General features: G+C 42.6%; 1 protein-coding gene across 2 annotated transcripts; it reads right to left on the reverse strand.

Annotated features, from left to right (window-relative positions):
- Window positions 1–2948: 2948 nt before the first annotated feature.
- ENOSF1 (enolase superfamily member 1) lies at window positions 2949–22733 on the reverse strand. 2 transcript variants are annotated; one of them, XM_056854449.1, is made up of 16 exons: window positions 22639–22733; window positions 21874–21982; window positions 17169–17284; window positions 16099–16185; window positions 14601–14627; window positions 12747–12819; window positions 12247–12285; window positions 11649–11731; window positions 11279–11313; window positions 9915–10002; window positions 7063–7197; window positions 6308–6349; window positions 5611–5740; window positions 4997–5096; window positions 4502–4583; window positions 2949–3061 (listed from the first exon to the last, which is right to left on the reverse strand). In XM_056854449.1, the coding sequence occupies exons 1-16, from the start codon at window positions 22720–22722 to the stop codon at window positions 2951–2953; spliced, it is 1341 nt and encodes a 446-aa protein (XP_056710427.1). In that variant the 5' UTR covers window positions 22723–22733; the 3' UTR covers window positions 2949–2950. The 2 variants fall into 2 exon arrangements, with proteins under 2 accessions (XP_056710427.1, XP_056710428.1); XM_056854450.1 differs by lacking the exon at window positions 14601–14627.
- Between the last annotated feature and the right edge of the window lie 1939 nt (window positions 22734–24672).

Consider the following 24672-nt stretch of genomic DNA (forward strand, 5'->3'; position numbering starts at 1 on the left):
TGGCCTTCATTCATGGAGAGTATGAGTCTCAAGATAAAATATATACACTGTATTGTACATCTGATGTAGATTCTCTATGCAGATTTTTCACCACTGTGCTGCAAGGTTGTATAGCTTTTGTAAAAGTATTTTTCAAGGCTGACTAGAACCAACTAATAAACTACACACACTTGTACAGTAGTACTGTGATTTCTGTGAACCCAGTAATATATTAGTGCACCTTCCCAATCTTAAAAGTCTTCAAAATCCTAAAACAAGGAGAGGATGGAAGGAGCTGAAAGTTCTAGTACCAAAAATTCAAGGTCTGTGTATAATATATTTTGCCACTTTTATATGAATGTCAATTTCAATAGTTTGGGTTCCCTTGGAAGAAAGATGGGCAAAAAATACTATAAAATAAAAAACACTTTTAAAAACAGGATGTCCTGTTTTTAGTAGTACAGAAGGCACCATTTGTGCCATGCAGTATTCATTTGGTTGGCTTTTAATTACTTTGTACCACCAGCAGTAGAAAAGAGTAGGGAGTCCAGAAGCACTTTCAAGACTCACAAAATTTCTGGCAGGGTATGACATTTCATGAGCCACAGCTCATTTCTTCAGAAAGCTCATACCCTGCCAGAAATTGAAGCCTTGAAGGTGCTACTGGACTCCTACTCTTTTCTACCGCTAGTGACAGACCAACACGGCTACCCATCACGATCTATCTCTTTGTACCACCAGTAACTTTTTTTTCTAAATCACTATAAGTAGCTTCAAATATAGGTAAAATAGGTTCTTTTACCACAGCAGGGCTAGAAGACGTTACACCTAGTGGTATTTTCCTTTCAAAAGCAGTGGAGATTTCCCAGTGATTGAGCTAGCTTGAGAAGAACATCCTATTGCCACTTAGCAGGCCATGTTCCCAGGAAGGAGTTTCATAGAGTCAGATGATCATCACACCTATAATACTGCAAGAGGAGACTCATCTCAACCTTTGGCATTATCATGGCATTTGTGTGTTTTCAGATGTAGTCTTTCCCTTATTATGGACTTGTAATTATATACCTTACATTTACATAGTGCCAGCTTTTATCACCATAAGATACATATTGTGTGCCCCCCCTCAGTTTGCTAGGTGAACCTTGTTTCCTGTGACAAGGAAAGCAGTTGACATGCTTTGGTTCTAGATCCCCTTTTTAGGCCTTGATGTAAATCTCATTTGAGCCTGTTTATTGTCCCCCATTCGTTTACAAAATTTGAATCTCGCCTTTTTGCCCTTACGAGGACCATCAAGGTGGCTAACAATTTAAAACATAAATAATTAAAACAATTAAACAGTTAAAATACATAAAAACATCAATTAAAACATTGTTCAGGAATGAGGGCTCATTGAGAGTGCCAAAAGTCTTCACCTGGTGGCAGAAGATGGCAACAGAAGGGGACAGACTAATCTCCCAGGGGGGGGGGGTTCCAAAGCTTTAGTGCCATGACTGAGAAGGCCCCCTTGGGTTGCTACCTGCCTAATCTCATAAGGCTGGCACCTGAAGCAGGGCCTCTGAAGATGACCATCATGGTCAGGCAGGTTCATAAGGGAGTGAGAGGTCCTTCAGGTATGTTGGTCCCCAACAACATAGGGCTTTGAAGGTCAAGACCAGCAACTTGAATTGTGCCTGGAAACAAACGGAGCCAGTACAGATGGGCCAAGGCTGGAGTGATATGGTCTGTACGACCCACTCCAGTCAACACTGGCTGCGGCATTCTGTACCAATTGAAGTTTCTGAACAATTCTCAACGGGGCATTGCCGTAATCTAATGAAGACGTAACCAGGGCATGCACCACAATGGCCAGCTCTTTTCTGCCCAGGAAAGGCCACAACTGGTTAACCAGTTGAAGCTGGTAAGAGGCACTCTTGTCCACAGCTGCCACCTGCTTATCCAGTGATAGGCCTCGGTCCAAGAGCAGGCTACGGCCCTGTTCTTTCAAGGGGAGTGCACCTGCATCCTGGAAAGGTGACACCTAAAATCCTGGATCAGACCTTTTGCTCACCAGTAACTTTTCCACCTTGTTGGGATTAAGCTTCAATTGATTAGTCCACATGCCCTCCAGGTTCAGAAATTCGATAGCCCCCATGTGATCAGCTGGAAGTGTGAACAGAGCTGGGTGTCATCCGCATATTGGTGACAGCACAGCCCAAATCGCTGGATGACCTCACTCAGCATAGGGGACAAGATGGGACCTTGTGGGACCTCAAAGGACTGTCCCCTGCACCACTTTCTAAAAACTACCCTCCAGGTAGGCCGGGTCCACTGCAGAACAGTGCCTCCGAATCCCAGCCCAGTTAGGCGGTCCGGAAAGATACCGTGATGGATGGTACTGAAAGCTGCTGAGAGGTCCAGCAGAATCAAGTTGTACTCCCTCTATCTCCTGGGGTACAAGTCATCCACCAAAGTGATCGAGACCGTTTCAGTCCCACAACCAGGCCATTGGAAGAGATCTAAACCTACAACCCATGTTTCCTTTGCTGCAGCTAGAATTTCAAGCTACCACATGTCTGAAGTATTTAGGTACTTCTGATTCTACTTAAGAATCTTGACCTCTTTTTTGCAAGTGTGCACACACTAGAAAATACATAGCATCTGGTTATATAGCTAGTTTACTTGAAAGTTTTGAATACAGGAATCAGGAACAATCAAAAGTAAGTTCCTTCATTATATAATCCTGTAGTTTCTGGACTAATGCCAGGAAAGATGAATCATGCACCTTTTAAGCTTAAGTATTAAAAGGTCCTATTCTGAAACTGATCAAAAATTCTATAATTAGGACTGTAATCTATTTTGGTTTTGGAAAGTTTTCTCCAGCTTACATAAAAGCAGTCATTTGAATCTGAAATCCTCATGCAGTTCAGCAAAAACAGCTCTGGGTTTTTTAATCTTCAGCCTCAAAACTTCCAAAATCTTCAGCCTCAAAAGTCTATTTCAGCAGTACTTTATCATCAGAAAGGAGCTTCTGCCAGACTTCTCCTTGTGGAAACTGGTATTTCCTTACCGAGTCTTCTTTCATTTCAGTGGAATATCCAGCTGCCTTTTATGAATGAAGAAACACTTTGAATTTAAACATATTACTATAGCTAGAAGAAGAGGACTATTCTGTTCTGCTCCTACAAGCATTTTATGTGTTGAAAGAGCGAAGACGTCCAAAAAGGTGAAACTTAAATAGAAAATGTTTCCACTAAAATTAACTTCCCTAAACATTTACTGACCGTTGTGTCCTATATAATTTAGTTTTCAAAAAGTAATCACCTGACCCTGCAGAGACAGGTGATGACAGTCAAAATCCAAATTAACAAACTGGGAATGCTTGGAAGTCACATTACCTTTCCCACAAAATGTACTGAAGTCAAGAGCAATGGACTCAGCATGCAGATGCCTCAAATGGGAAAAAACTGCTCTAGATTGTGCATGTAAAGCGCCATGAAATTGCAGAGGACTTATGGCAACCCAGTAGGCCAACAGAGGTGGTTTGCCATTCCCTGCCTCTGCATAGCAACCCTGGTATTCCTGAACACATGAAGCTGCCTTATACTGAATCAGACCCTTGGTCCATCAAAATCAGTATTGTCTACTCAGACCGGCAGCAGCTCTCCAGGGTCTCAGGCTGAGGTCTTTCACATCACCTACTTGCCTAGTCCCTGTAACTGGAGATGCCAGGGATTGAACCTGGGACCTTCTGCATGCCAAGCAGATGCTCTGCCACTGAGCCACAGCCCCTTCCTCGGTGGTCTCCCATACAAGTACTAGCCAGGACCGACCCTGCTTAGCTTCTGAGATCGGATGAGATCAGACTAGTGAAACTCTAATACGTTAGCATGATGCCATGTTAATTTCAAACAACAGAACACGATGATTTCCCTGAATCTAACCATACGCTCCAGTGCTAATGCATACAATTACAGCCTTGAGTACCTTGAGGCTGCATACTTCTTCGGTCACTGTTCTGACCTATGGTTTTAGGCAGACTTAAGCCACCTTAATTCAAGGTGAAGGAGATGGAAATGGATTTCCATTAACTTCTGAACTAGTTGCAGCAGTTTCTGCTAAATATATACTGCATTTACACTGCATTTGGGTTCATATTACTTAGACTGGATGTATTGATTGATGCTATCAACAAAGCAGAATGTAACAGGACAGTAATTTTGAAAGAGAACCTCCACTTCAATAGTTCAGTCCATAAATATGAGATGGCCAAACACTGTAGTTTTCGAAAACACTAGAAAACAGTGCTTTAAAAAAATCTGATCCAAAATCTATAGAAACTCCTCTGATCGCCCTTGAGAACACTGTATGTGTGGGGTTTACATTTTAAAATAATGCAAAGAGAAAGAATTGTACACGCACTAGGTTAGGTAGATCCGGTCCTCTTTTTTGCACCTTCCTTAGCCCCACTAGATGTTCATTGGGAAAACCTATGTAACAAGCCCACAAACAGCACAAGACCTGTTCTTGCCCATGCCAGCAATACCTGGGGTGGTATGTAGGATGCATTCACGATTACTACAGGATTCTTGAAATGTTCATGCAGATGGTCTACGTATTCACACATCCTACAGGTGAAAATAAATAGCATGTTCAGGTTTGTACAACTTCCCCTTTATCACTGGTTGCCTGCTACAAGCATCCAGAATTTACAGCGGATGAGAACTTTTCTCTACCTTTTCTTTAAAGAACCTCATTGCTGCAGACTCTATTTTATGCCCACAACCAACCCACATGGTGGGCTAGGGTAGAGGGAGTGACTAGCCCAAGGTGGGGCTTTGAATTGGAGTCTTCCTGGTTTCTATCAGACCACTAATCACCAACACTGTCTCACTTACTGCAAGAAACAGTAGCATTTAGTTACAGACAAATTTGGTTTTCATCCAACAACAGAAACCTAGGCTTGGATTATAAATATCAAAACCTTAGATCCCTCACTGGAATTGCGATATAGTATAGGAAAAACGGAGACATTACTAACCTGTTCTTAAGGCTACCAGATACTGAAATGTAGTCAAATATTATCAAGTGTTGCACCAACTCGCAAAGCCCAACTCCTCCAGCATGAGGACAAACAGGAACTGAAAGGGAAAAACATGATACCAAGTCCATATTCACTGATGACAAAAAAATTAGGGTGTTTAAGTTACTCATTGGTGCTTATTCATGCCTCCTGTTTCTGTTTTTAAAAAGCAATTGCTGAAAAAGCTCTGTCTCCCTAACCACATCAATTATAATGGCTCATAGTGAAGGGAGCTGTTCCTGTGGGCAGCAGAGGATAGGACTTGCAATAATGGGTTTAAATTATGGGCGGAAAGGTACTGGCTGGATATTAGGGAATTTAAGAGAAGTTCAACAGTAGAATCAGCTGCCTAGGGAGGTGGTTAGCTCCCCATCACTGGCAGTCTTCAAGCAGCGGCTGGATGTTTTAGGCTGATCCAGCACTGAGCAGGGGGTTGGACTATGGCCCATATGGCCCCTTAAACTCTGTGAGTTTATATAAAATAAAGCAACATACACAAAGTCATGAACTAACATGATTGCTCCAGGAGAGAGAGGCTTTAAGTGATACTGCAGTATTTTCAAGAGCCTTACTTTGAAACTTCTTGGCCATCAACAACACAGACAAGTTTTCATTGACGCTTCCCAGCCTGCAGCTATCCACTTGGACAAAGCTCAAGGCCTGAGCCTGGAGGAGCTGCTTAAATATCACTCTGTTATGGCACTGCAGACAAAGAAAACAAGCCCCCAGTTCTCATCAAAGATCATAATGCAGCATCAGCAAAACATAAGGCAGTATGGAGTACCTCGTGGGTATATGCTATTATGTCTAATGCAGATAGGTAGGGAGCAGGAAACATTGCTTGTGCGGACAATATGAACAAATTGCACGAATCCTTCCTATCTTTTATGCAGCATATACACTATTAAAGAATCTTGAAGTGTCTCCCTCATGCCACAATATATGCAAATACGTGATTGCTTGGGGCGAGTCTAGCTGAGCCCATCTTAATATATGGGGAGACGGCACTTACATGACTGCAGCTTTCCTTTTTCTAGCAGCCATGACAATGGAGACAACTACTGTTTTGATTCTGTGGAATCAGTGAAGAGGCAATGTCCTCCAATGGGCTGATCTCCACAAAACTTTGCTGCATTGGCCAAATAAATAAGTATGTGCAGGAGAGATGTGGTGGGCAGGTAGGAAACGATGACTAATTCCACAGTCTCAGCAACAGTCACTGTGATGCTTCCAAAACATCAAGTTATAAGAAAGGGGGAATACACTTACTTGTTCTCCAGTTGCAACACCAATCCCTAGAGGGGCCAAAGCCTAAGATGAAAGAAAGATCATAAATGGGCACAAGTTTCTGAGTTCTCCCCAATGCAGTTATTCACTGCAGAAAACCCAAACATCATGTTTCCGTGACTATTACACCATTAGCAGAAAACTGAAGGAAAACTAATTAAGTGTTAGCAGAGTTGTGGGGTTGTTGTTTTTTTTCTTAACCAATTAGGTGTGAACAGTTATACAAGTGGGTGTGCACTGCCGTCAAGGACACACTCAAGTCACTTTAGTTATTTATGCACACAAATGTCCCACTGAAATCACTGAAGCTTAAGAACGCCAAACTCCATGTTGGACTTCGGCCACAATGTACATGTGGGACCACTAGAGTGCTAATAAGTTTTGATGACGAATCCTTGGCTAGTGTAATATTTCTAATATAATTTGAACTTTAATCCAAGTATGTTAAAAAGGGGGTGAGTCACATACATTTTGGGATCTTTGCTGGTTGGCCCATGCACGACGGTATTACTCTTTCAGCTTTTATTAAAGCTTTCAAAAATGTGTTACTCATTTACATTTAATCAAATACAAGCCACGCATGAGACAGGATCCCGTGGCAAGCCTGTTTGAAATGACTGCTGACAACTCATTCAGCCTGAGCTTTCTGAAGGACGCCCCCTCATCTATAAATCATCCTAGTTCTCTGGTGTATAGCAACTCTGGCATCACACTGAGACAAAAACAAGCCCGCTAACCTTAGAAATGGTTGCGTGCCCAAGAACATCGTCAGGGGAAGTTGGTTCTTCGATCCATAGTGGCCGGAATTCAGCTAGTTTAGCAACCCATTCTATAGCTTCTTCCACTTCCCACCGTTGGTTAGCATCCAGCATCTGAGAATAGTTACAGATTGAATTCATTCTGTGATGTTGTTGAGTGCATTGCTATAACAACCATAATGTTGATTTGAGAAAAATGGAAAGCGTCAAGAATATGAGCCAAGCTCTTATGAGGCAGTCTAGCATCTTCCTGCTGAGTTGTTAAACAATATGATCATGCAGCATCTGCTAGCCAACATTTGCTAAGATCCATTAAAGTAAGAAAAATGCAATCAACTGTAAGAATCAAACATTTTTGTAAACCAAACCTCTAATTTGTTGTGACATACAAAGGACTCCTGTTAGCTTGTTATAGAAGCTGAAAAAATAATGGCTAACATATTGTGTCACACACTTGTTGTCATGTTCTTTCAGAATATTTTAAACTGGGAACGGCAAGGCTTCCACAAATAATAAAGAGGGTTTAGAGGCTCTGCGTTGCTCTGTCAGTCAATGCAACGGCACATATGTTTGACTCCTGATGTCAGGATGCCTGGTTTCCTCAAGAGACTATTCATGCACACCTGGAGTATGTCACCCTTGCTAGATGCCAAGCTCTTCCCTCGGCAGTTTTGGATGAGAGATATGGAAAGGTTCCCTTGGAGGGTAGGGTATGTCCTTGTGCTTTAAGGGAAATAGAAACAACGGAGCACGTTCTACTGTGCTGTCCACTATACCAAGAGGTTCGTTCTAAGCTTATCTTCCCCTGGCTTAGTAGGAATCCCAGCCATTCAGGTCTGGGGTATACTAAAATGTTGCTTATAGATGAAAATCCACAGGTTACAGCAGGAACAGCAAAGTTTTGTGTGGCGGCCTGTAGAATCCATCAGAAGCTGCTGAGAACGCCGGTAAGCCAACAATTTTAATGGGTAGTATAAATAATTATAATAATTGTGCAAAAAAGTATTTTACAATTTGTGTAAACCTGCGGTTAGAATGTAATACTAAGGGTTTCAGTGGGAAATTGTGAAGAGCCATGATAATCGATGACTGTTTTAATAAAGATTGATACCTAGAGTATGTGAAAAAGTGATTTGTCCTATTTTCTAGATATCAGTTCCCTCTCGAGTCCTGAGTGGTATCGTTATTATTAGCAGAACTTGATCCAGAAACAATCTGAGCTGTTGCAAAATATCTGACAATAGTGATCTCCCTAAAACGTTTTTGATTTATGAGAGACTATATAGATCCAGTCACAGACTTTATGAGGTGTATGTATTTAATTGATCTGGTATTATTTATTTATTTATTGGGTCTTGTCATGCCGTGCTGGTTTGACTGTTTTGATCTGTTGTGGTATATTGGTTTTGAGCTTGAGACCTTTGGTCACACAAGCTTAATAATAAAAGGGAAAGGACTATCATACATAAGGAAATGATTTTTCTGTGCCAGTTCCTGATGATTTTTAATACTGCATTCCCAATGCATCACAGCAATACAGATGTTTTAAAGAATTCTGTCTTACAGCCTCACAGGAAGGCCCTGAGGGTAGGTGCCTGCCTTGCCCTTTTGGGATGGCTCTACTGCAGCAGCCAGGGCAGCAACAGAAGAGGCCCAGGGCTGGGACCAACTGATTTCAACAGTGAGGGACTTGCTAGGACCCCCTGTTGCAAGAAGCACAGCTGCAGCAAGGGCTAAAAAAATGTCCTGGTTTCCAGTTCTTAGGCAAGTATGTCAGAGTCATCTCCAAAGTAATATAAATAGTTGAAGTGACACAGGTTTTTGTATGTCTAAACATAATCACACAACTAACTAGAAAGCTAAAAAGATGCCACAAATATTTCACCTACAGCAAAATTCATAGCAAAATCTGAAGGTTCCTCTTAAGACATCTATTGAATTCAGGGAAATCGGAAGAGCTTAGATAAGACAAGCAAAGTGCCTATGGATTTGAGCTATAGTTTCCAATCAGAAACTGTTCCACTTGGAAATGAAGTCCTGCTCAGTTCAATGAACTGTACTTCCTAGTAAGCTAAATCTGCTATAACCTTTATTGCAGTATGGATTGATGCGAGAAACATTTATATTCTTTGTTAACTCCTCAAAAGCCAGGGAAAATCAATTTCTGACACTGCCATGACTGAGAGTCTAACATGTAGGAAACACTTGATCCCCAAATTATATTCCTATTCTAAATAACTTGAATTTAATGGCCCTTGTCATAATTTGAAAAATAAACATTTTATTCAGAAAGTATTTTGGCAAATAGAGCAGCCAAGCTCATTATAGTAGACTCTAAACTTGAAATCAGGCTCATTACAGTAGACTCTAAACTTGAAATCATGACTTCAAATTTGACAGTGTGTAATGTGATAAGAGCCAACATGGTGTAATGGTTAAGGTGTTGGACTAGGACCTGGGAAACCCAGGTTAAAATCTGCATGACCTTGGATGACCTTGGGCCAGTCATACACTCTCAGCCCAGACACTGGCTAGTATTTGGATGGGAGACCTCCAAGGAATACTAGGGTCATGACACAGAGGCAGGCAACGGCAAACCACCTCTGAACATCTCTTGCCTAGAAAACCTTACCGGGGTCGCCATAAATCAGCTGTGACTTAATGCCCCGTCCCGCAAAAGAAGTGATAAGAGAGATGGCTGGTCTACTTCCATTTCAAAAAGCATCAGCATCAGCTGCACATCAGTGATTTTGATGTCACATGACAGACAATACACAACATACATTTCTATTAAAATGACACTTTAGATTAATTTATGCATACATATATACCAGTATATTTTCAGGCCCAATCATTTCTCTAACAAGTTTGCACCTCCGAATGTCATCCTGGAGATCTGCTCCAACTTTCACTTTGAACCTAGAGACATATTTGCAATAAAATGTATAAATTACTCAAAAGATGTATAAAAGGTAATCAATGGTTTGCTCTCTATGATCAGCTTCATGAGCCTGGAAAGCATTACATATGATCATTTTTTTAAAAATTAAACTTTACACAATCCCATTTGTAAAAGCATAAAAAAGAATTAGTGATGGTTGTGCTTTCCTAGAATGTGGAGCATGTCCACCTAAAACAAACTAATTTAAACTCAGTTCAGATTGGGCACACGGCTTTTTCAAGATTAGGCCCATTCTGGGCTACGGGACTCGCCATGCTTATGAGTATGTCATCAGGGGTCTTCCTCCACAGGGGGAACATGTTACAGTCTAGAAACCTTATGTTCATAAAGAATCCCCTGCTGTACCCCCCTCCCCCCAAAAAAGCCTGGCAGTAGTGACAAGGACTGCTGCAACTTCAGTCTTGAATAGGACCTTGAATGCTGTAGCAACAAGTGACCTGGCTGTCAGAATCGCTGGGACTTGCAGTAGAGGGGGCTTATTTGTAGCCTCACTTTGTCAGATAAGGAAAGCAGTAGTTATTAGGTTTCGACAATGATAGTACTTAAGCACTAGATAGTACAAGCTCTAGAGTATGCTTGTAATCCATAGCTCTTTTAAGTCCAAGAAGGGATGCAAAATGTTCTGTTATTAACAGACATGTGGGTTATTTTAAGGTTCTGTTGGTAGCTCTGTATTTCGGTATTACTTAAGCATAAGTAACAAGCTTTATAAACATGTTGGTGGGGAAATATTTCAAGTGAAATCATGCCGCCTGTATAGAAGTCCCAGTGTGACATGAACATGGATCACTATGCGCTGGACTGCAGTATTATGCCTTGATCCAGCAAGGGCAATCCATAATCTATATATAAAGCAGGCTCTTGGCTGCATTCAGGACCTGAGGAATAGGAACATGCGCCTGTGTATCACATGCAATGGGGAACAAGAGGCAATACTTTCTGATTACTTGTTTAAGGAGTAGGAAGACTGAATTCAGGCACCCAATTGATCCCCCTCCACCTCATCAGTGAAAGGCACTGTCAAAGCTGAGAACAACCCAAACACTCTCTTCCTGGTGGAAGGTGTGCACGTACAACAGCATTTTTACAACCTATTGTAGATGCAGGTCAGTAGCCCTAGGCCTGAGTGCACTCTTTCCCCACCCCATTTTCCCTTGAAAACCCAGCCTTTCCTATCGTGACTTTCCTGCACATCGAGGAAGTGAAGTTTTCAGTACAGCAACTGCTTTATACCTGGTCCAGCCATCCTTCAGAGCTTCCGTACACAGCTGCCAAGAAAGTTACAGCAGTTATACATAGAGTAAGTGCACACAGTGATCAAAGCTTTCAGTTGCATTTGCTAAGCTGTTAAGGGCACCATGTTTTACAGGTGCATAATACGTTGGGTCCAACTCTTCCATAAGATAAGGCGGTTGTGGAAAAGCCTTTTGAATCTCTCACCCTCCAGTTTCAGCAGATGACCCCGTGTTCTAGTATGAGAAATGGAGAAAAGCTTCTCCCTGTCCACTCTCTCCATATCATGGTAATGCCTAAACTGGTTGTTTGCTAACCGTTTCAACAGTTAAATCAAAGGAGAGGTCTTGATGACTGTGGAGAGCCCAACCTGTTTTAGTTGCTGGTCCGTATAGCCAAGCCAGGCACACGATGTGGTATAAGCTGGGTAGCCGTGTTTTAGCATTTGTTCTTCTACAAAGATACAAAGTGTCACCAGATGTCAAATGCAATTTTCGGGCAACAACTTTGGGAAAATACAGGTGTATTCCCTACAACAACTGCACTACAACAACAGTCAGGAAAGACCCTTACAACAAATGACAGCCTTGGTATTCCACAGGGTGATTTACCACTGCTTTTCCAGGATAGTGTAGTGGTTAGTGTTGGACTATTACCAGGGAGGCCTAGGTTCAAATCCCCACTCTGTCACTTGGTGACTTTAAGCCACCGACTTCACAAGATTATTGAGAGGATAAAACAGAATAAGAGAGCTTTAGCAGCATCCTAAGCTCCTTACAAAATGGGCAGGATAAAAATCAAACCAATTAATTGATAAAGCAGCCAGGAGGTTTGTATGATTTCCAAAAGCCTTCAGTTACAGAATGTGTCCTGCTGTGCACCAAGTGGAAAATCAGCCACCAGATTCCAATGAGCCTTCTAGGATGCAAAACGCTTAACTCTCAGCACAGAAGTGCTTTCTTGCTTACCTCTTTCTTTTTTCCCCACCAGGCCATTCTGAAGTATTGCTAGTCATGTGGAAAGAGAAATTACAACCATAAACCAAAAGGTAACTCTTACAAAGAAAAATTGTAGTAGAGTATATTAAAAGTGAATGGCCTACACTAACCACGCACATACTTAGAGAGTGGGTACTCTGGAGTTGCTGAAGCGCTGAGGTTAACAGCATGAGCTACGAACTATATTTCTCTGTTCAAACTTAAACTTAGTTATGGATTCACTGGGCATCAACAAGCCATTTTAAACCTTTACCCCCTCCACCCCACCTCCACTGTCATCTGCAATATGGGGATATAACAGTCTACTTTATAAGGTTGTTGTACAAAAATTACTATAAGTGAAACTACATTAAGGAAAAACAATTGATAAAAATTGTTGATTATTACACTTCCAAATTTTTTATTTGGAGAGGCCAACAGATTAGGCTGAAATAGGCCAATATAAATTTTATTCCTGTAACATAACTTACTATAAGCTTCCTCTTCTGTCAGTGCATCAGTAATATATCTGAAATCTATGCAAGATAACAATTGTTTAGGATCCTGGAAAAGGAAGAGATGTTAGATGTTGTATGGCTTGACTAACAAAATACCTCTTTACCAAGTTCATGAATGACTTTTGCACAACTGTCTCACCCAAATCCAGTTTTATAGTTTTAACACCTCTTTGACTATAGCTTTTTAATGAGGGTTTTATCCCGGTGGTTGCTGGTGTTCGATTTTTTAGTTCTGTATTATAGCTTCATATATTTTCATTTGGAATTTTTAGTTTTCCATTACAATGTTATCTCTGTCTTGGTTTTAATCTCGTGTTGCAAGTTCATTTCTATATTATTACAGAAAGACAGAATATTAAGTCTTCCACATAAGTCAATACAATTTAGAAGATGAGATGTGTCTGCAAAATCAGATTTCCATGAGTCAGTTCCTTGGTGAACTGGGAACTGCATATGCAGCCACCATAGATGTGCAACTACAATGCAGTTCTTCATCCAGATCCCACTGAATTCGGTGGCTGTGTCTTTTGTTAGGAAGATGGTGTAGCTCAGTAGTAGAGCATCTGCTTGGCAAGCAGAGGGTCCCAGGTTCAATCCCCGGCTCCTCTAGTAAGCGATGTGAAAGACCTCTCTGCCTGAAACCCTAGAGAGCTGCTGCAAATCTGAATAGACAATACTGACCTTGATGGTCCAAGGGTCTGATTCAGCATAAGGCAGCTTCATGTGTGATGGGAATTGATAATGAACACCCGATCAAGGGCCACTAGTCATAGTCATATGTCTCTTCATCACTGTGCATAGCTAAAGTAGGAGGTTGTACATTTAGCTTCTGCAAATGATGTCACATTTTAGTAGTGGAAATCAAGATATGATGACCAGTTTGAAAATGTTACTTATTATTTGCGATACCATCTCATAAACATTAAAATGTGCAACTGCTCTGTGGCACTGTCCTGGTGGTGGTACTGGGAAAATAGAATTGTAATCAACGGGAGAGTGCATAAACTGGGAGTATCAACAAAGGATTAGTTGACTGCAACCTGGTCTCTGTGGATCTCGGACTCTACTAAAGACAATGTACACTGAGGAATGAATGCAGTGTATGGAGACAGGTATGTGCTACAACTATAAGGAGAATGACAAAGTTTTACTCCGCAGATAGCTTGCTTTATGAGATAGCTTTTCGATAAATCAAGAAATACAATCAATGTCAAAATGTGCATGTTGTATAATATGAGATGTAGCAACCATTGTGTCTCCTCATCTGCATTTACCACTTTTTGAGGGCCAAAACACCTTCCCCCCAATTTAATGTCTTACTTACTTTTTCTTCACATTTTATTATCAGTACCCTCCTCTGCAGAGTTACACCAGTCTATTGAAATTAATGGACTTAGTGGCCCTGTATAGGACTGCATTGTAAAAGCTTTAAATGTTTAAAGATCACAAATTACATACTAACTAATTTAAGAACAGAAGCAGGCACAATCAATCCTCAGACCTCTTTAATCTTGAAGATCGTGGCATCTCTTTATTACTGCACTTTAAAGAAATGAATTTTTAATATCAGTAGGAAGGTCAACTTTCATCTAATTCTGCAGACATCCATGGGCCGTAGTTCAAGGTAGAAGCAGTTCCTCATGACAATTCAGGAAGTGAAGACCACAAGAATAATACAGTAAACTGCAGTCTACAAAGCATTTTACCTTTAGAAGCACTATACAAACTATGTACTGCTGAATCATGGTTCCATACCTACTAAGATTGTTGCTTTTAATCTAGTACGCCAGGAATATAAATCAATAATAAGGGTGTTCTTTTACTTACCATGTCAACCAGCAACTTCCAAAGAGGCTTAAAAAAAAGAAACAAGCAATCTATGCTTCTGTTATATTACAGGAAACTTTCACATGTTGTTGAACACATACAGCAGTTGTTAGGGTCACCAAACAGATTACAATTGGGTACTTATTTTCTCCCTTTCCTTTCTTTCAAGCTCACGGTGGGCCTGATCAACACTTGGAAACTAGGAATTAGTCTGAAATGTCCTGAAGGTTGCCTTTGATACAGAACTGGATTTAACAACTGGAGGATCCATGTCTCTTCTTCAGACACAAATAGGTTCAGTAAAAGGGCCTGGTCAGCTGAGTGCCAGTTTGGGGTTTCTTGCCATGCTCTGCAAGGCTGGGCACCTTGGAAGGTTATACTTGTGCAGCTCCTGGGAGCTGAAGCAGAGAAAGTACATGAGGCTGCCATTATTTGATTTCTAGTATTTCCAGGTACACTGACAGCAACCAATGCTTACTCTCTACATATACTTGGCAAGGGTAGGATTGTGCCAATTACTTGGAAACAAGTCTATTTGTTTCACTGGACAAAATAAATATAGAATCTGGACAGAAATACGCTGGCAATGTTATTTAAAATTGTATTTTATAAACAAATAATATGTATTGGTTCTTGTAGGTTATCCGGGCTGTGTAACCGTGGTCTTGGAATTTTCTTTCCTGATGTTTCGCCAGCAACTGTGGCAGGCATCTTCAGAGTAGTAACACTGAAGGACAGTGTCTCTCAGATGCCTGCCACAGTTGCTGGCGAAACGTCAGGAAAGAAAATTCCAAGACCACGGTTACACAGCCCGGATAACCTACAAGAACCAATGAACTCTGACCGTGAAAGCCTTCGACAAAATAATATGTAGCATGGAAAAACAGACTGAAATATGACTTCAAATGGTGCCTTCCCAATAAAGTGTATAAGAAGTTTAAATTACAAATCTGACATTATTTCTTGATCAAACCAACTGTGCGAACATAACAACATAAGAAAAACCATGCTGGATCAGACTAAGGTCCATCAAGTCCAGCAGTCTGTTCACACAGTGGCCAATCAGGTGCCTCTAGGAAGCCTACAAGCAAGACAACTGTAGCAGCATTATCCTGCCTGTGTTCCACAGCACCTAATATAATAGGCATGCTCCTCTGATCCTGGAGAGTAATTGGGTTGGAACCAGCACACCATTTCTGCTTGCACTAGAGCTCTTGCGCAAGTGCAGAAGCAAGGAAAAGACTGGTAGCTGCTTGCTCTTGTCAAACTTATTGTATCCTCACTTGTATTTCTTCTTGTGCAACCAATCTCTGGACCCTATAATACATATAGGGAGGAAATTACTAAGTGTTGCACAAGATCTTGCACACAGAGAACTATACCAAGTCTGTTTACATTTCCTTTTGAGCACTGATGGATCCAAGCCGAAGAATAGTTGGAAGGTACAAAAGAACCCTGCACAAGGTGATATTCTTATCCATTTGTTCAAAGCAATTACCTTCCCTTCCTGTTTAGCCCACAAGTCCCAGACAGCATTCAGAATGGCAGCTGTGGCCAAATGCACAGCCCCTTTCTCTGGACCAATCTGTTGATGAAACAAACATGTGGATTAACTTATAAAAGAGACAGCTTCATTTGTGTGATCAGGCACCCACAACACTGAAGTCTGCTGAGTTCTCACAAGCATAGATTACTGTACCGCACACTATGTGGGCCTGCGCTTGAAGACAAATAGAACATTTAACCAGATTGAGCTACATCCACCAAATTATGTCTTTTAAAAAACTGTTTTTTTGCAACCAGGCTTAATTCAAGGTGCCATTTCTTACTATTAAAGCTTTTCATTAATTGGGACCCACAAATCTGAAAGACTATCTCTCCCTGTATGACCTGTGCACCAACTATGCTCCTCCAATTAAAATATGCCTTCTCTGAGTGGCACAGCTGGACGTGGCCTGTTCAAATGCCTCTTCTTTTCTATATTGCTATGGAATGAGCTCCTTCCAGAGATCGCTAAGACTGCCTGCTCTCTTCAGAAGGACTGTTGAGATCTTTCATGTCAGAAGATTTGAAAATTCAATGGCATCTCTTTTTTGGGTATATCAGCTGTCTCTCTGTGTGTAGATGGTTTAATGAGTTTTATGAGAGATGTTAATGTTAGGGATATTGCTAGCTGCCTTGGGCTTTTAGAAGGCAAGATGGGATATAAATGTTTCCAAGTAAATAAATAAAAATATCTTGTGTCCACTTAGAAATCCTCCTAGGAATATTCTTGAATTTTTGGGATCTCCACAGGATATGCCTTCAGTGAGCATTTACGGAATAAGAATCAGTCATTAACAGGAGGCGGAGAGGAGGGGAACATTTTCTTTCCACAGGAATACAAGAAGTCAAACAACGTTAACATGTTTGGTTGCCACAGTGTGTCCTTTGGCTTGTTGGACTTCCTGCTCTAATGAGGGATACTTTCCAATGGTACAACCATTAACATAAGAAAATTAATTATATGGTTAAACCTTTAACATTCATCCATTACTCCTTATTCTACAATGCTGTACAATATCTTACCCATCGGAGCTGCCCATCACTGGTGAGTTGCCTGTAGAACCCTCGAAAATTGCTGATGATTTCATCCAAGTCTTTATTAACCACATGAGTGGAAAGTGCATTGACTGCACAGACAACTGCAAAATAGACCAATGTGTTTAGTAAGATTGTCATTGCATTCCACACATTTGTCAGATGGTGTGGGTGCTTTCGTACAAGTCCACAAAATCCACCTCTCTTGTCAACTTTACATCTATATATCTAATAGCAACATGGAACCCCCATCTGCAGATACCTAAATCTGTGGATCGGGAAAGCACGGACGCTATACAGATTTTCCTGCAAACGTGGGATACTCTCCCAGTTTGCAGAAAAATCTGAAAAGTTATGGGACCTTGAGGTCCTTCAAGGAAGCGTGGGATAAAAATGTAATAAATAAAGTAGATGTTCAAATATATCTTAGAAAAATTAGAGCAAGGGCAGCTAACTGCTTTTGACTACAGATTTAAATGAGACACATAACTCCCTGTTATGGAAGTTTCCACTGTAGTCAATGGCAGCGTTAAAGATATAGTATGTATTATCCTGCACTGCTTATTAGATATCTCATACTATTGGATTACATTGTTTTACACCATGAGTCTCAGTAGAAAGGCGGGCTATAAATAAAGTAAATAAACAATGAAAAATAGGCATTTAATTTCAGTCCATGTAACTTTCTTGGTGCAGAATTTGGGTTATCTTGTAAACTCTTCTGAATATGGTACTGCTGCAGTTATGACTTTCACTGGTTAAGTGTTTTCTGTTTAATTTTTTAAAATGTTTATAAAACTGCCTTTCACATAAGCAACTGGAACCCAATTTAAAAATTCAACATAAGTTTGCTGAAACCAGATCTTCCTTTGAGGGACATCTTTTTGATCTGAAATATTTGATTATATGTGAAGATGCCTTATCCTGAGTCAGATACTTGGTCTATCGAGGTTAGTACAGACTGGCTTGCAGTGGCTCTCCAGGGTCTCAGGCAGAGATCTCCCATAGCACCTAATTCTATTCCATGCAGGTGGAGTAACTATGTTTTTTTCTACAAAACGGTATGAGCTTCATTTTAACATTCCAAACCAATGTAAATAATAAAAAAACATAAAAATAAAACAATATGCGACATGTTTAATATAATTCTATAGAAGCAGTTAAAAAGATAAAAGTCTAAACAAACAGAGCTCAAATGAGGTATCCCAAATAAAAAACATTCAGCTCTTTAGATCTTTTATAAAAACGGGTAAAGTGAATCTCCTGAAAACAGGGTGTTCCACAGCTCAGGGGGAACCACTGGAAAGGTCCTCTTATGCATTCGATTAATCAAGTGGACTCAAGAGCTAGGGAACAATTATTTCCATTCACATGCAGCAGGGTTGGACTTTCTATTATTAAGTTGCCAAAAGCACTTATTCATTTTTGGCAAGAAAACAGCAAAACTCTGAAGTAATTTAATCACCTTAATACATTTCTAGTAGAAGTGGGCTAAGAAAGGGATTCAGTAAAGGTAAACATTATATGGAATGATAAGAGCCAAACTCCCTTCATGCCAAGTGAGAGAAGTGGAAAAGAATATCGAAGAGACATACAAGGCACATGATTCAATTAGGGGTATCGCTGAGCAGCATTGTGATGCTAAGCTCAGATGTGGCAGCGGTATGAAGCAGATGGTGGGCTGGATCCAGCAAGCTTCTTCATTCCATTGTACCTAATTCCTGTCTACCACATCTAATGTCCCATATGGTTTTTTGTCCATGCAGGGCCCATGATCTCTAGTATAGCTTTTTGATGGCCATAGAAAATCCTCTTCTCCCTTTTTAACAATAGAAAAGCTGGCTGGATCCCACCCTATGATTTTGTCACCATTATGCTGTGATCAAAAGGAGTGTCAAGATTACCAAAGGTTTGAAGTACAGAGCAGAAAACACAACAGATGGGAGATGTTTGTTTTGAACGGGGGAGGGGGAAGCATCCAAAATGACACGAAGATAAAAGCAGTAAATTTTTGATTATGTTTGTGGAAACACCTTCAGCTGAATGTTGTTGGTATTTGCATAATTTCATGCTATCATTTTTATACCCATATTGCTAGTAAATAAAACAAATCCTTATTCTGTTTGAAAGTAACACTTGCAGTAAATGCCCATTTCCCAATTACTCTGTGAAATGTAAAGCAGATTGTTGGATGAATATAGCTCAGTCATACAAATCTCCAATAAAAGCAGATAAATATTTCTCAAAATAAAATGGGAGTGCAAATTCTCTATAAAAGCACCTATAGTGTATCCATAAAAACATAAGAAAGGCCATGCTGGATCAGACCAAGGTCCATCAAGTCCAGCAGTCTGTTCACACAGTGGCCAACCAGGGGCCTCTAGGAAGCCCACAAACAACAGCAGCAGCATTATCCTGCCTGTGTTCCTAGTATAATAGGCATGCTCCTCTGATCGTAGAGAGAATGGGTATGCACCATGACTAGTATCCATTTTTACTAGTAGCCATGGATAGCCCTCTCCTCCATGAACATGTCCACTCTCTTCTCAAAGCCTTCCAAGTTGGCAGCCATCACATCCTGGGGCAGGGAGTTCCACAATTTAACTATGCGTTGTGTGAAGAAATACTTCCTTTTTATCTGTTTCAAATCTCTCATACTTCAAAAAAACATAGTCTTACAGGGATGTTTGTGGGTACCTTCTACAGGTCTGTGATATGTTCCTGCTCTATCAATAATGACCAAGAACATAGGCTGAATGTACAAAGAACTAAGAAAGTTTGTGAGAAGAACATGCCAGAGGGAAGTGGGCTCTGAATTTACTGAACTGGGTCCTTGTAAGACACTGGGCAGTATACATTCCTAAGGTGGTAAATACTTAAGTATTAAACTGTGTGTGCATGTGTGTATGAGTTAAGTGCTGTCAAGTTCCTTCCGACTCATAGCGAACCTATGAATCAATGTCCTCCAAAACATCCTACCTTTAACAGCCTTGCCCAGGTCTTATAAACTGAGGGCTGTGGCTTCCTTGGTTGAGTCAATCCATCTCTTCCTTTTTTCCTGCTACCTTCAACTTTTCCTAGCGTTATTGTCTTTTCCAATGAGTCTTGTCTTTCCATAATGTGACCAAAATACAATAGCCTCAGTTTCTTCATTTTAGCTTAAGGGTTGGTCAAAAGTGCCTTCTTCTGCTCAGTACTAACCAGGGTTAGCTGTAGTGGCACTGCTGTTGAACACATGAATCAGACCATTGGTCCATCAAAGTCAGTATTGTCTACTCAGACCGGCAGTGGCTCTCCAGGGTCTCAGATAGAGGTCTTTCACATCACCTACTTACCTAATCCCTTTAACTGGAGATGCTGGGGACTGAGCCACAGCCCCTGCTGTCTATGAAAGATCCTCCACCTGTCACCTTTCACTACTACTACTGCTGCCCAGTAGCTACCCTTCAAGGATTCCTCCACCCCCCCACCATCACCACTGGAACTGCCTGTTCTCTTCCACTGATGCAGCCATTGATCCCTGAAGGGGGTGGACAATTCTGCCTTGAGTGACTCAGCTGGGAGTTTAGCCTCTTGACAGAGTCTAGACCCCTTTTTTTGCACTAATTCAGATTACTGGTATTGCTCCCAGCTTCATTGACACCCCCCCTCACCACGTTAAGGTGTGCAACCAAAAGGGGGGGGTAAGTATTAAACTACTAAAGCCCCAAATTAAGCCCAAAGAAACAGGGATGATTTAAAAGTTACAGCCACTAGGTGGAGACAGCCACAAAAGCACTTGGCTAATGGTGGCACTCAGCAAATGGGTAACATGTTTCAAAGCCTCCCATGTGGGCAGCACTTTGATTTAGTGCTACACATACTGGTGACTGCTAGCATCACCATGGGCTGATGTACAAGAGCAAAGACTTTTAAATATTACACACCTTACATGGCACCATTCTGGGTAAAACACTCTCTGTCAGCCTCCAGGCACAGCAGGAATTTGTCGTGTATACCAGTCCTGAGAATCTCAGTGTAACACAACAGAAAGTGAAAGCAGCTTAGCAAGGGACCTACAAGCACATGAACACACAAAGCTGCCCTATACTGAATCAGACCTTTGGTCCATCAAAGTCAGTATTGTCTACTCAGACCGGCGGCTTGCAAGGGTCTTTCACGTCACCTACTTTCCTAATCCCTTTAAGTAGAGATGCTGGGGATTGAACCTGGGACCTTCTGTATGTCAAGCAGATGCGCTACCACTGAGCCACAGCCCCTCCCCTGAAGCACATGAATCTTTTTTGTACTAATTCAGATTACTGGTATTATTGCCACAGACAAGATCCCCAGTCTTCCAGGTCTTCCTAGCCCGGCCACCTGACATCCTTTAGCTGGGAAAAGAGGGCTCTGAATCTGCATGCAGTTTGTGCTCTCCCACTGAGCCACAGCCCGTCCCTTGAGGTTGACTGTTAACCTACTGTACTACCAGGACCAGAGAGATTAACATGCTGCTCCTTCTCCATGGTTTTGCAGAACTGCAGCTCCAATGGGTAACCTATTTGTACAAAGTTCAAGAATACAACTCCATTTGCAGGCTGCTGGTATGGCAGCTCACCTTAGAGAGACCATTTCCAGATGTTAGACTCATGTTATCATAGTGATTTATGGTGATTTACATCTAGTTTAAGTTAGCGACAGCAGAACAACTTACCCACTTCAGTGCCTTTACCCAGCGTAAATGTCAAACCATAACCTTTCAGTCCATCAGGAGCATCGGTTTCTATCACAACATAGGCTGCTGAATAATCTGGGTCAGGATGCTAAACGAGAGAGAAGAAAGACCTCCAAAATTGCAGAAGCTACACAAAGAGGTCCAGCCTAAACACAAGATCATCTGCATATCCAAAACTGCCTACAGTTTGGCGGCAGTGGCAGGAGTGGCGGGGGGGGGGGGGAGGTGTTCTCTCTCATGTCAAAATGACTAGAGTGCAAAGCATGTAAAATGTGAAGACACCCTGGGATCTTGGAGAGGGAGCTTGAGATAACCTGAGCCCACCACAATCCACTTGGCCCAATAGAGCTTTCATCTCAATGCAGAAAGCTCTATTGCAGCAGCACCTCTGCGTGTCCCATTAAATCAGACCTACTGGAAGCCCAAGGAGCCCCATGGCGCAGGGTGGTAAGTGGCAGTACTGCAGCCCAAGTTCTGCTGACAACCTGAGTTCGATCCCGACGGAAGTTGGTTTCAGGTAGCCGGCTCAAGGTTGACTCAGCCTTCCCAGGTCGGTGAAGGGGGTAAAGGGGAGAGGACTGGGGGAGGCGCTGGCAAACCACCCCATCAACAAAGTCTGCCTGGCCAACGTCGGGATGTGGCGCCACCCCATGGGTCAGGAATGGCCCGGCGCTTGCACAGGGGACCTTGACCTTACTGGAAGCCCTCCATCGGCACAGATCGCAAAGGGGCGGCCGCGCTTACCATCGCGTCCGAGCCATGGCGGGCCAGAGAGGTGGGGAAGCGGACGTCGCGGACGGCCAGCCCCGTGATCCGGCCTCTCCCCATGGCTGCAGAGAGGCTCCGAGAAGGGGCCGCGGCCACCGAGGCCCGCCTCCAGCCCCGGAGAGCCTCTTCGGGACGTGGACTGGGGCGGAAACGCACGTGGGCGCGTTTGGAGGGGGAAAGGAAGCGGAGGCGACAGAGGCCCCAGGAGGAGCCAGCGGGGCAGGGGCGGGCAGGAGGAGGAGGAGGAGTCGGGGGGGGGCGCCTGGCACGCAGGGGCTTGGCAGCCCGTCCCAGGGCAGAAGAGCGAGGCTTGCGTCGGCGGACAGGCGCCCAGGACCGCTGCGCGCTGGGTGTTTGGCGAGGCGCTGTTTGCAAAGCAGGCGCGCGACCATCACCGTGCGCGTCCCGAGCTCTAGAAGGCTTTTTTTGGGGAAGCACTTAATGTAATGGACAGGAAGAAGCCAGGCAGAACACCCTCAACAGCGACAACGATACGTGAGCGAGGAGGCGGAACCCAGCGAGGGTTGAAGTTGATATGAAACGGAGTAGGAAAAAACTGCTAACAACAGGCCAAAGAGGAACATGCTGCGAAGAACTCCTTCCCAGCGAATGCATGCGGAACTCCTTCCCCCTCTCCTTGTCATTCTGTATGAAAACTTCCCCCTTTCAACCGTCTCTTCATTTGGGTGGGGAAGAGATCTTTTGTTTTCTTTGTAACTTCATATGTAAATATACCTTATGTCATGTGAGCTCTAGTCCACGCAAGTTTTTGCTAGAATAAAGATACACCTTTAAAGGTGCTGCCAGATGGCACTTTACGCACGCGCGCACACAAGAGGCATGTTTATTTTTGCCTCAGTGGAGTCTCATAATTGGCATGGCTTCCGAAAAAGACGGGTACATAGTAGACGCATCCCCTTATTGTCAAAATCGAAGCACCCTGTAGGAATGGCTATCCTATCCCTGAGGACCTGTTGAAATAATTTCATTTTAAAAACAAAAATCCAACTGTTCACCTCCAAACTCAAGAATGGAAACTCCCACTGTTAGTGTGATTTATACATTGTACACACGGGAACCCACAAGGACTTGGAGGGGGGGGGAGAAATCTCCCACTATTTCCTCCTTCCCAGCCACCCACCAACCCACCTTTACTGCCTCCTATCTTCAGTTTTCCCTCCTTCCCCACCTCTGGCAGCCTTTACCCAGGAAAACTTTGGCCCAGTTGCGCCAGTTGCTGGGCTGGTAGATTTGCCAGGCCTCAATGGATAGATTCTGTTGCCTGCTGCCGATCCAAGCAGCGGCTGGAGAAAGGTTAGTGTCCAGCGATTCCTCAAGCTTCCCATTGTTACTTCCTGAAAGTGAGATAGTGACATCAGTGACATTACATGGCCCCCAATGCCCCACCACACCAACCCTCCTGCTAGTTGCCAGGTTCAGCCCAACCCTCCTGCTAGTTGCCAGGCTCAACCCCACTGCTGCAAGTCCATGCAGGTTCCCCACTGTGCAAGTGGAGACTCATTTCCCACTGTATCACCTTTCCCGCACTATTTCCTCTTTTCCTCCTCCTGGTAATCCCCATATACTCACCCCTCTCTGCTTCCTTCTCTCTGCCTTCTCACTTCTTTCTAGCCAAGAGTAGGCAGTTAAAACAGAGCGCCTCCTTTCCTTGGCTCAGGGAGATGAGTGCAGTGGTCAAGGCAGAGGCTAGGCTTCGGGTATCCCAGGTTTTGAGAGGGCTCCTAGTCAGGAGAACAGCAGCAAGTGTTGGTCAGTTTCAGAACTTTGCCAGATCAAAGTTTTTTGGTGGGTTTGGTAGTGCAGGATTACTGAGGAAATGCTAATGGGGGGGGGGGGGCTACTGGGCTCAGTTACAATGGAAGAACAAGAACATGCAGGGGGGAGGGACTTGCATGCACCTAAATGTGTCTTTTTTGTAGCAATCTCACAATTTATTGCTACTGCACATGCATGAACATAAAAAATCAAAAGGGGGGTAGCAAGCCACGT

Source organism: Euleptes europaea, chromosome 8 (genome assembly GCF_029931775.1).
Source record: "Euleptes europaea isolate rEulEur1 chromosome 8, rEulEur1.hap1, whole genome shotgun sequence".
Classification (NCBI taxonomy): domain Eukaryota; kingdom Metazoa; phylum Chordata; class Lepidosauria; order Squamata; family Sphaerodactylidae; genus Euleptes; species Euleptes europaea.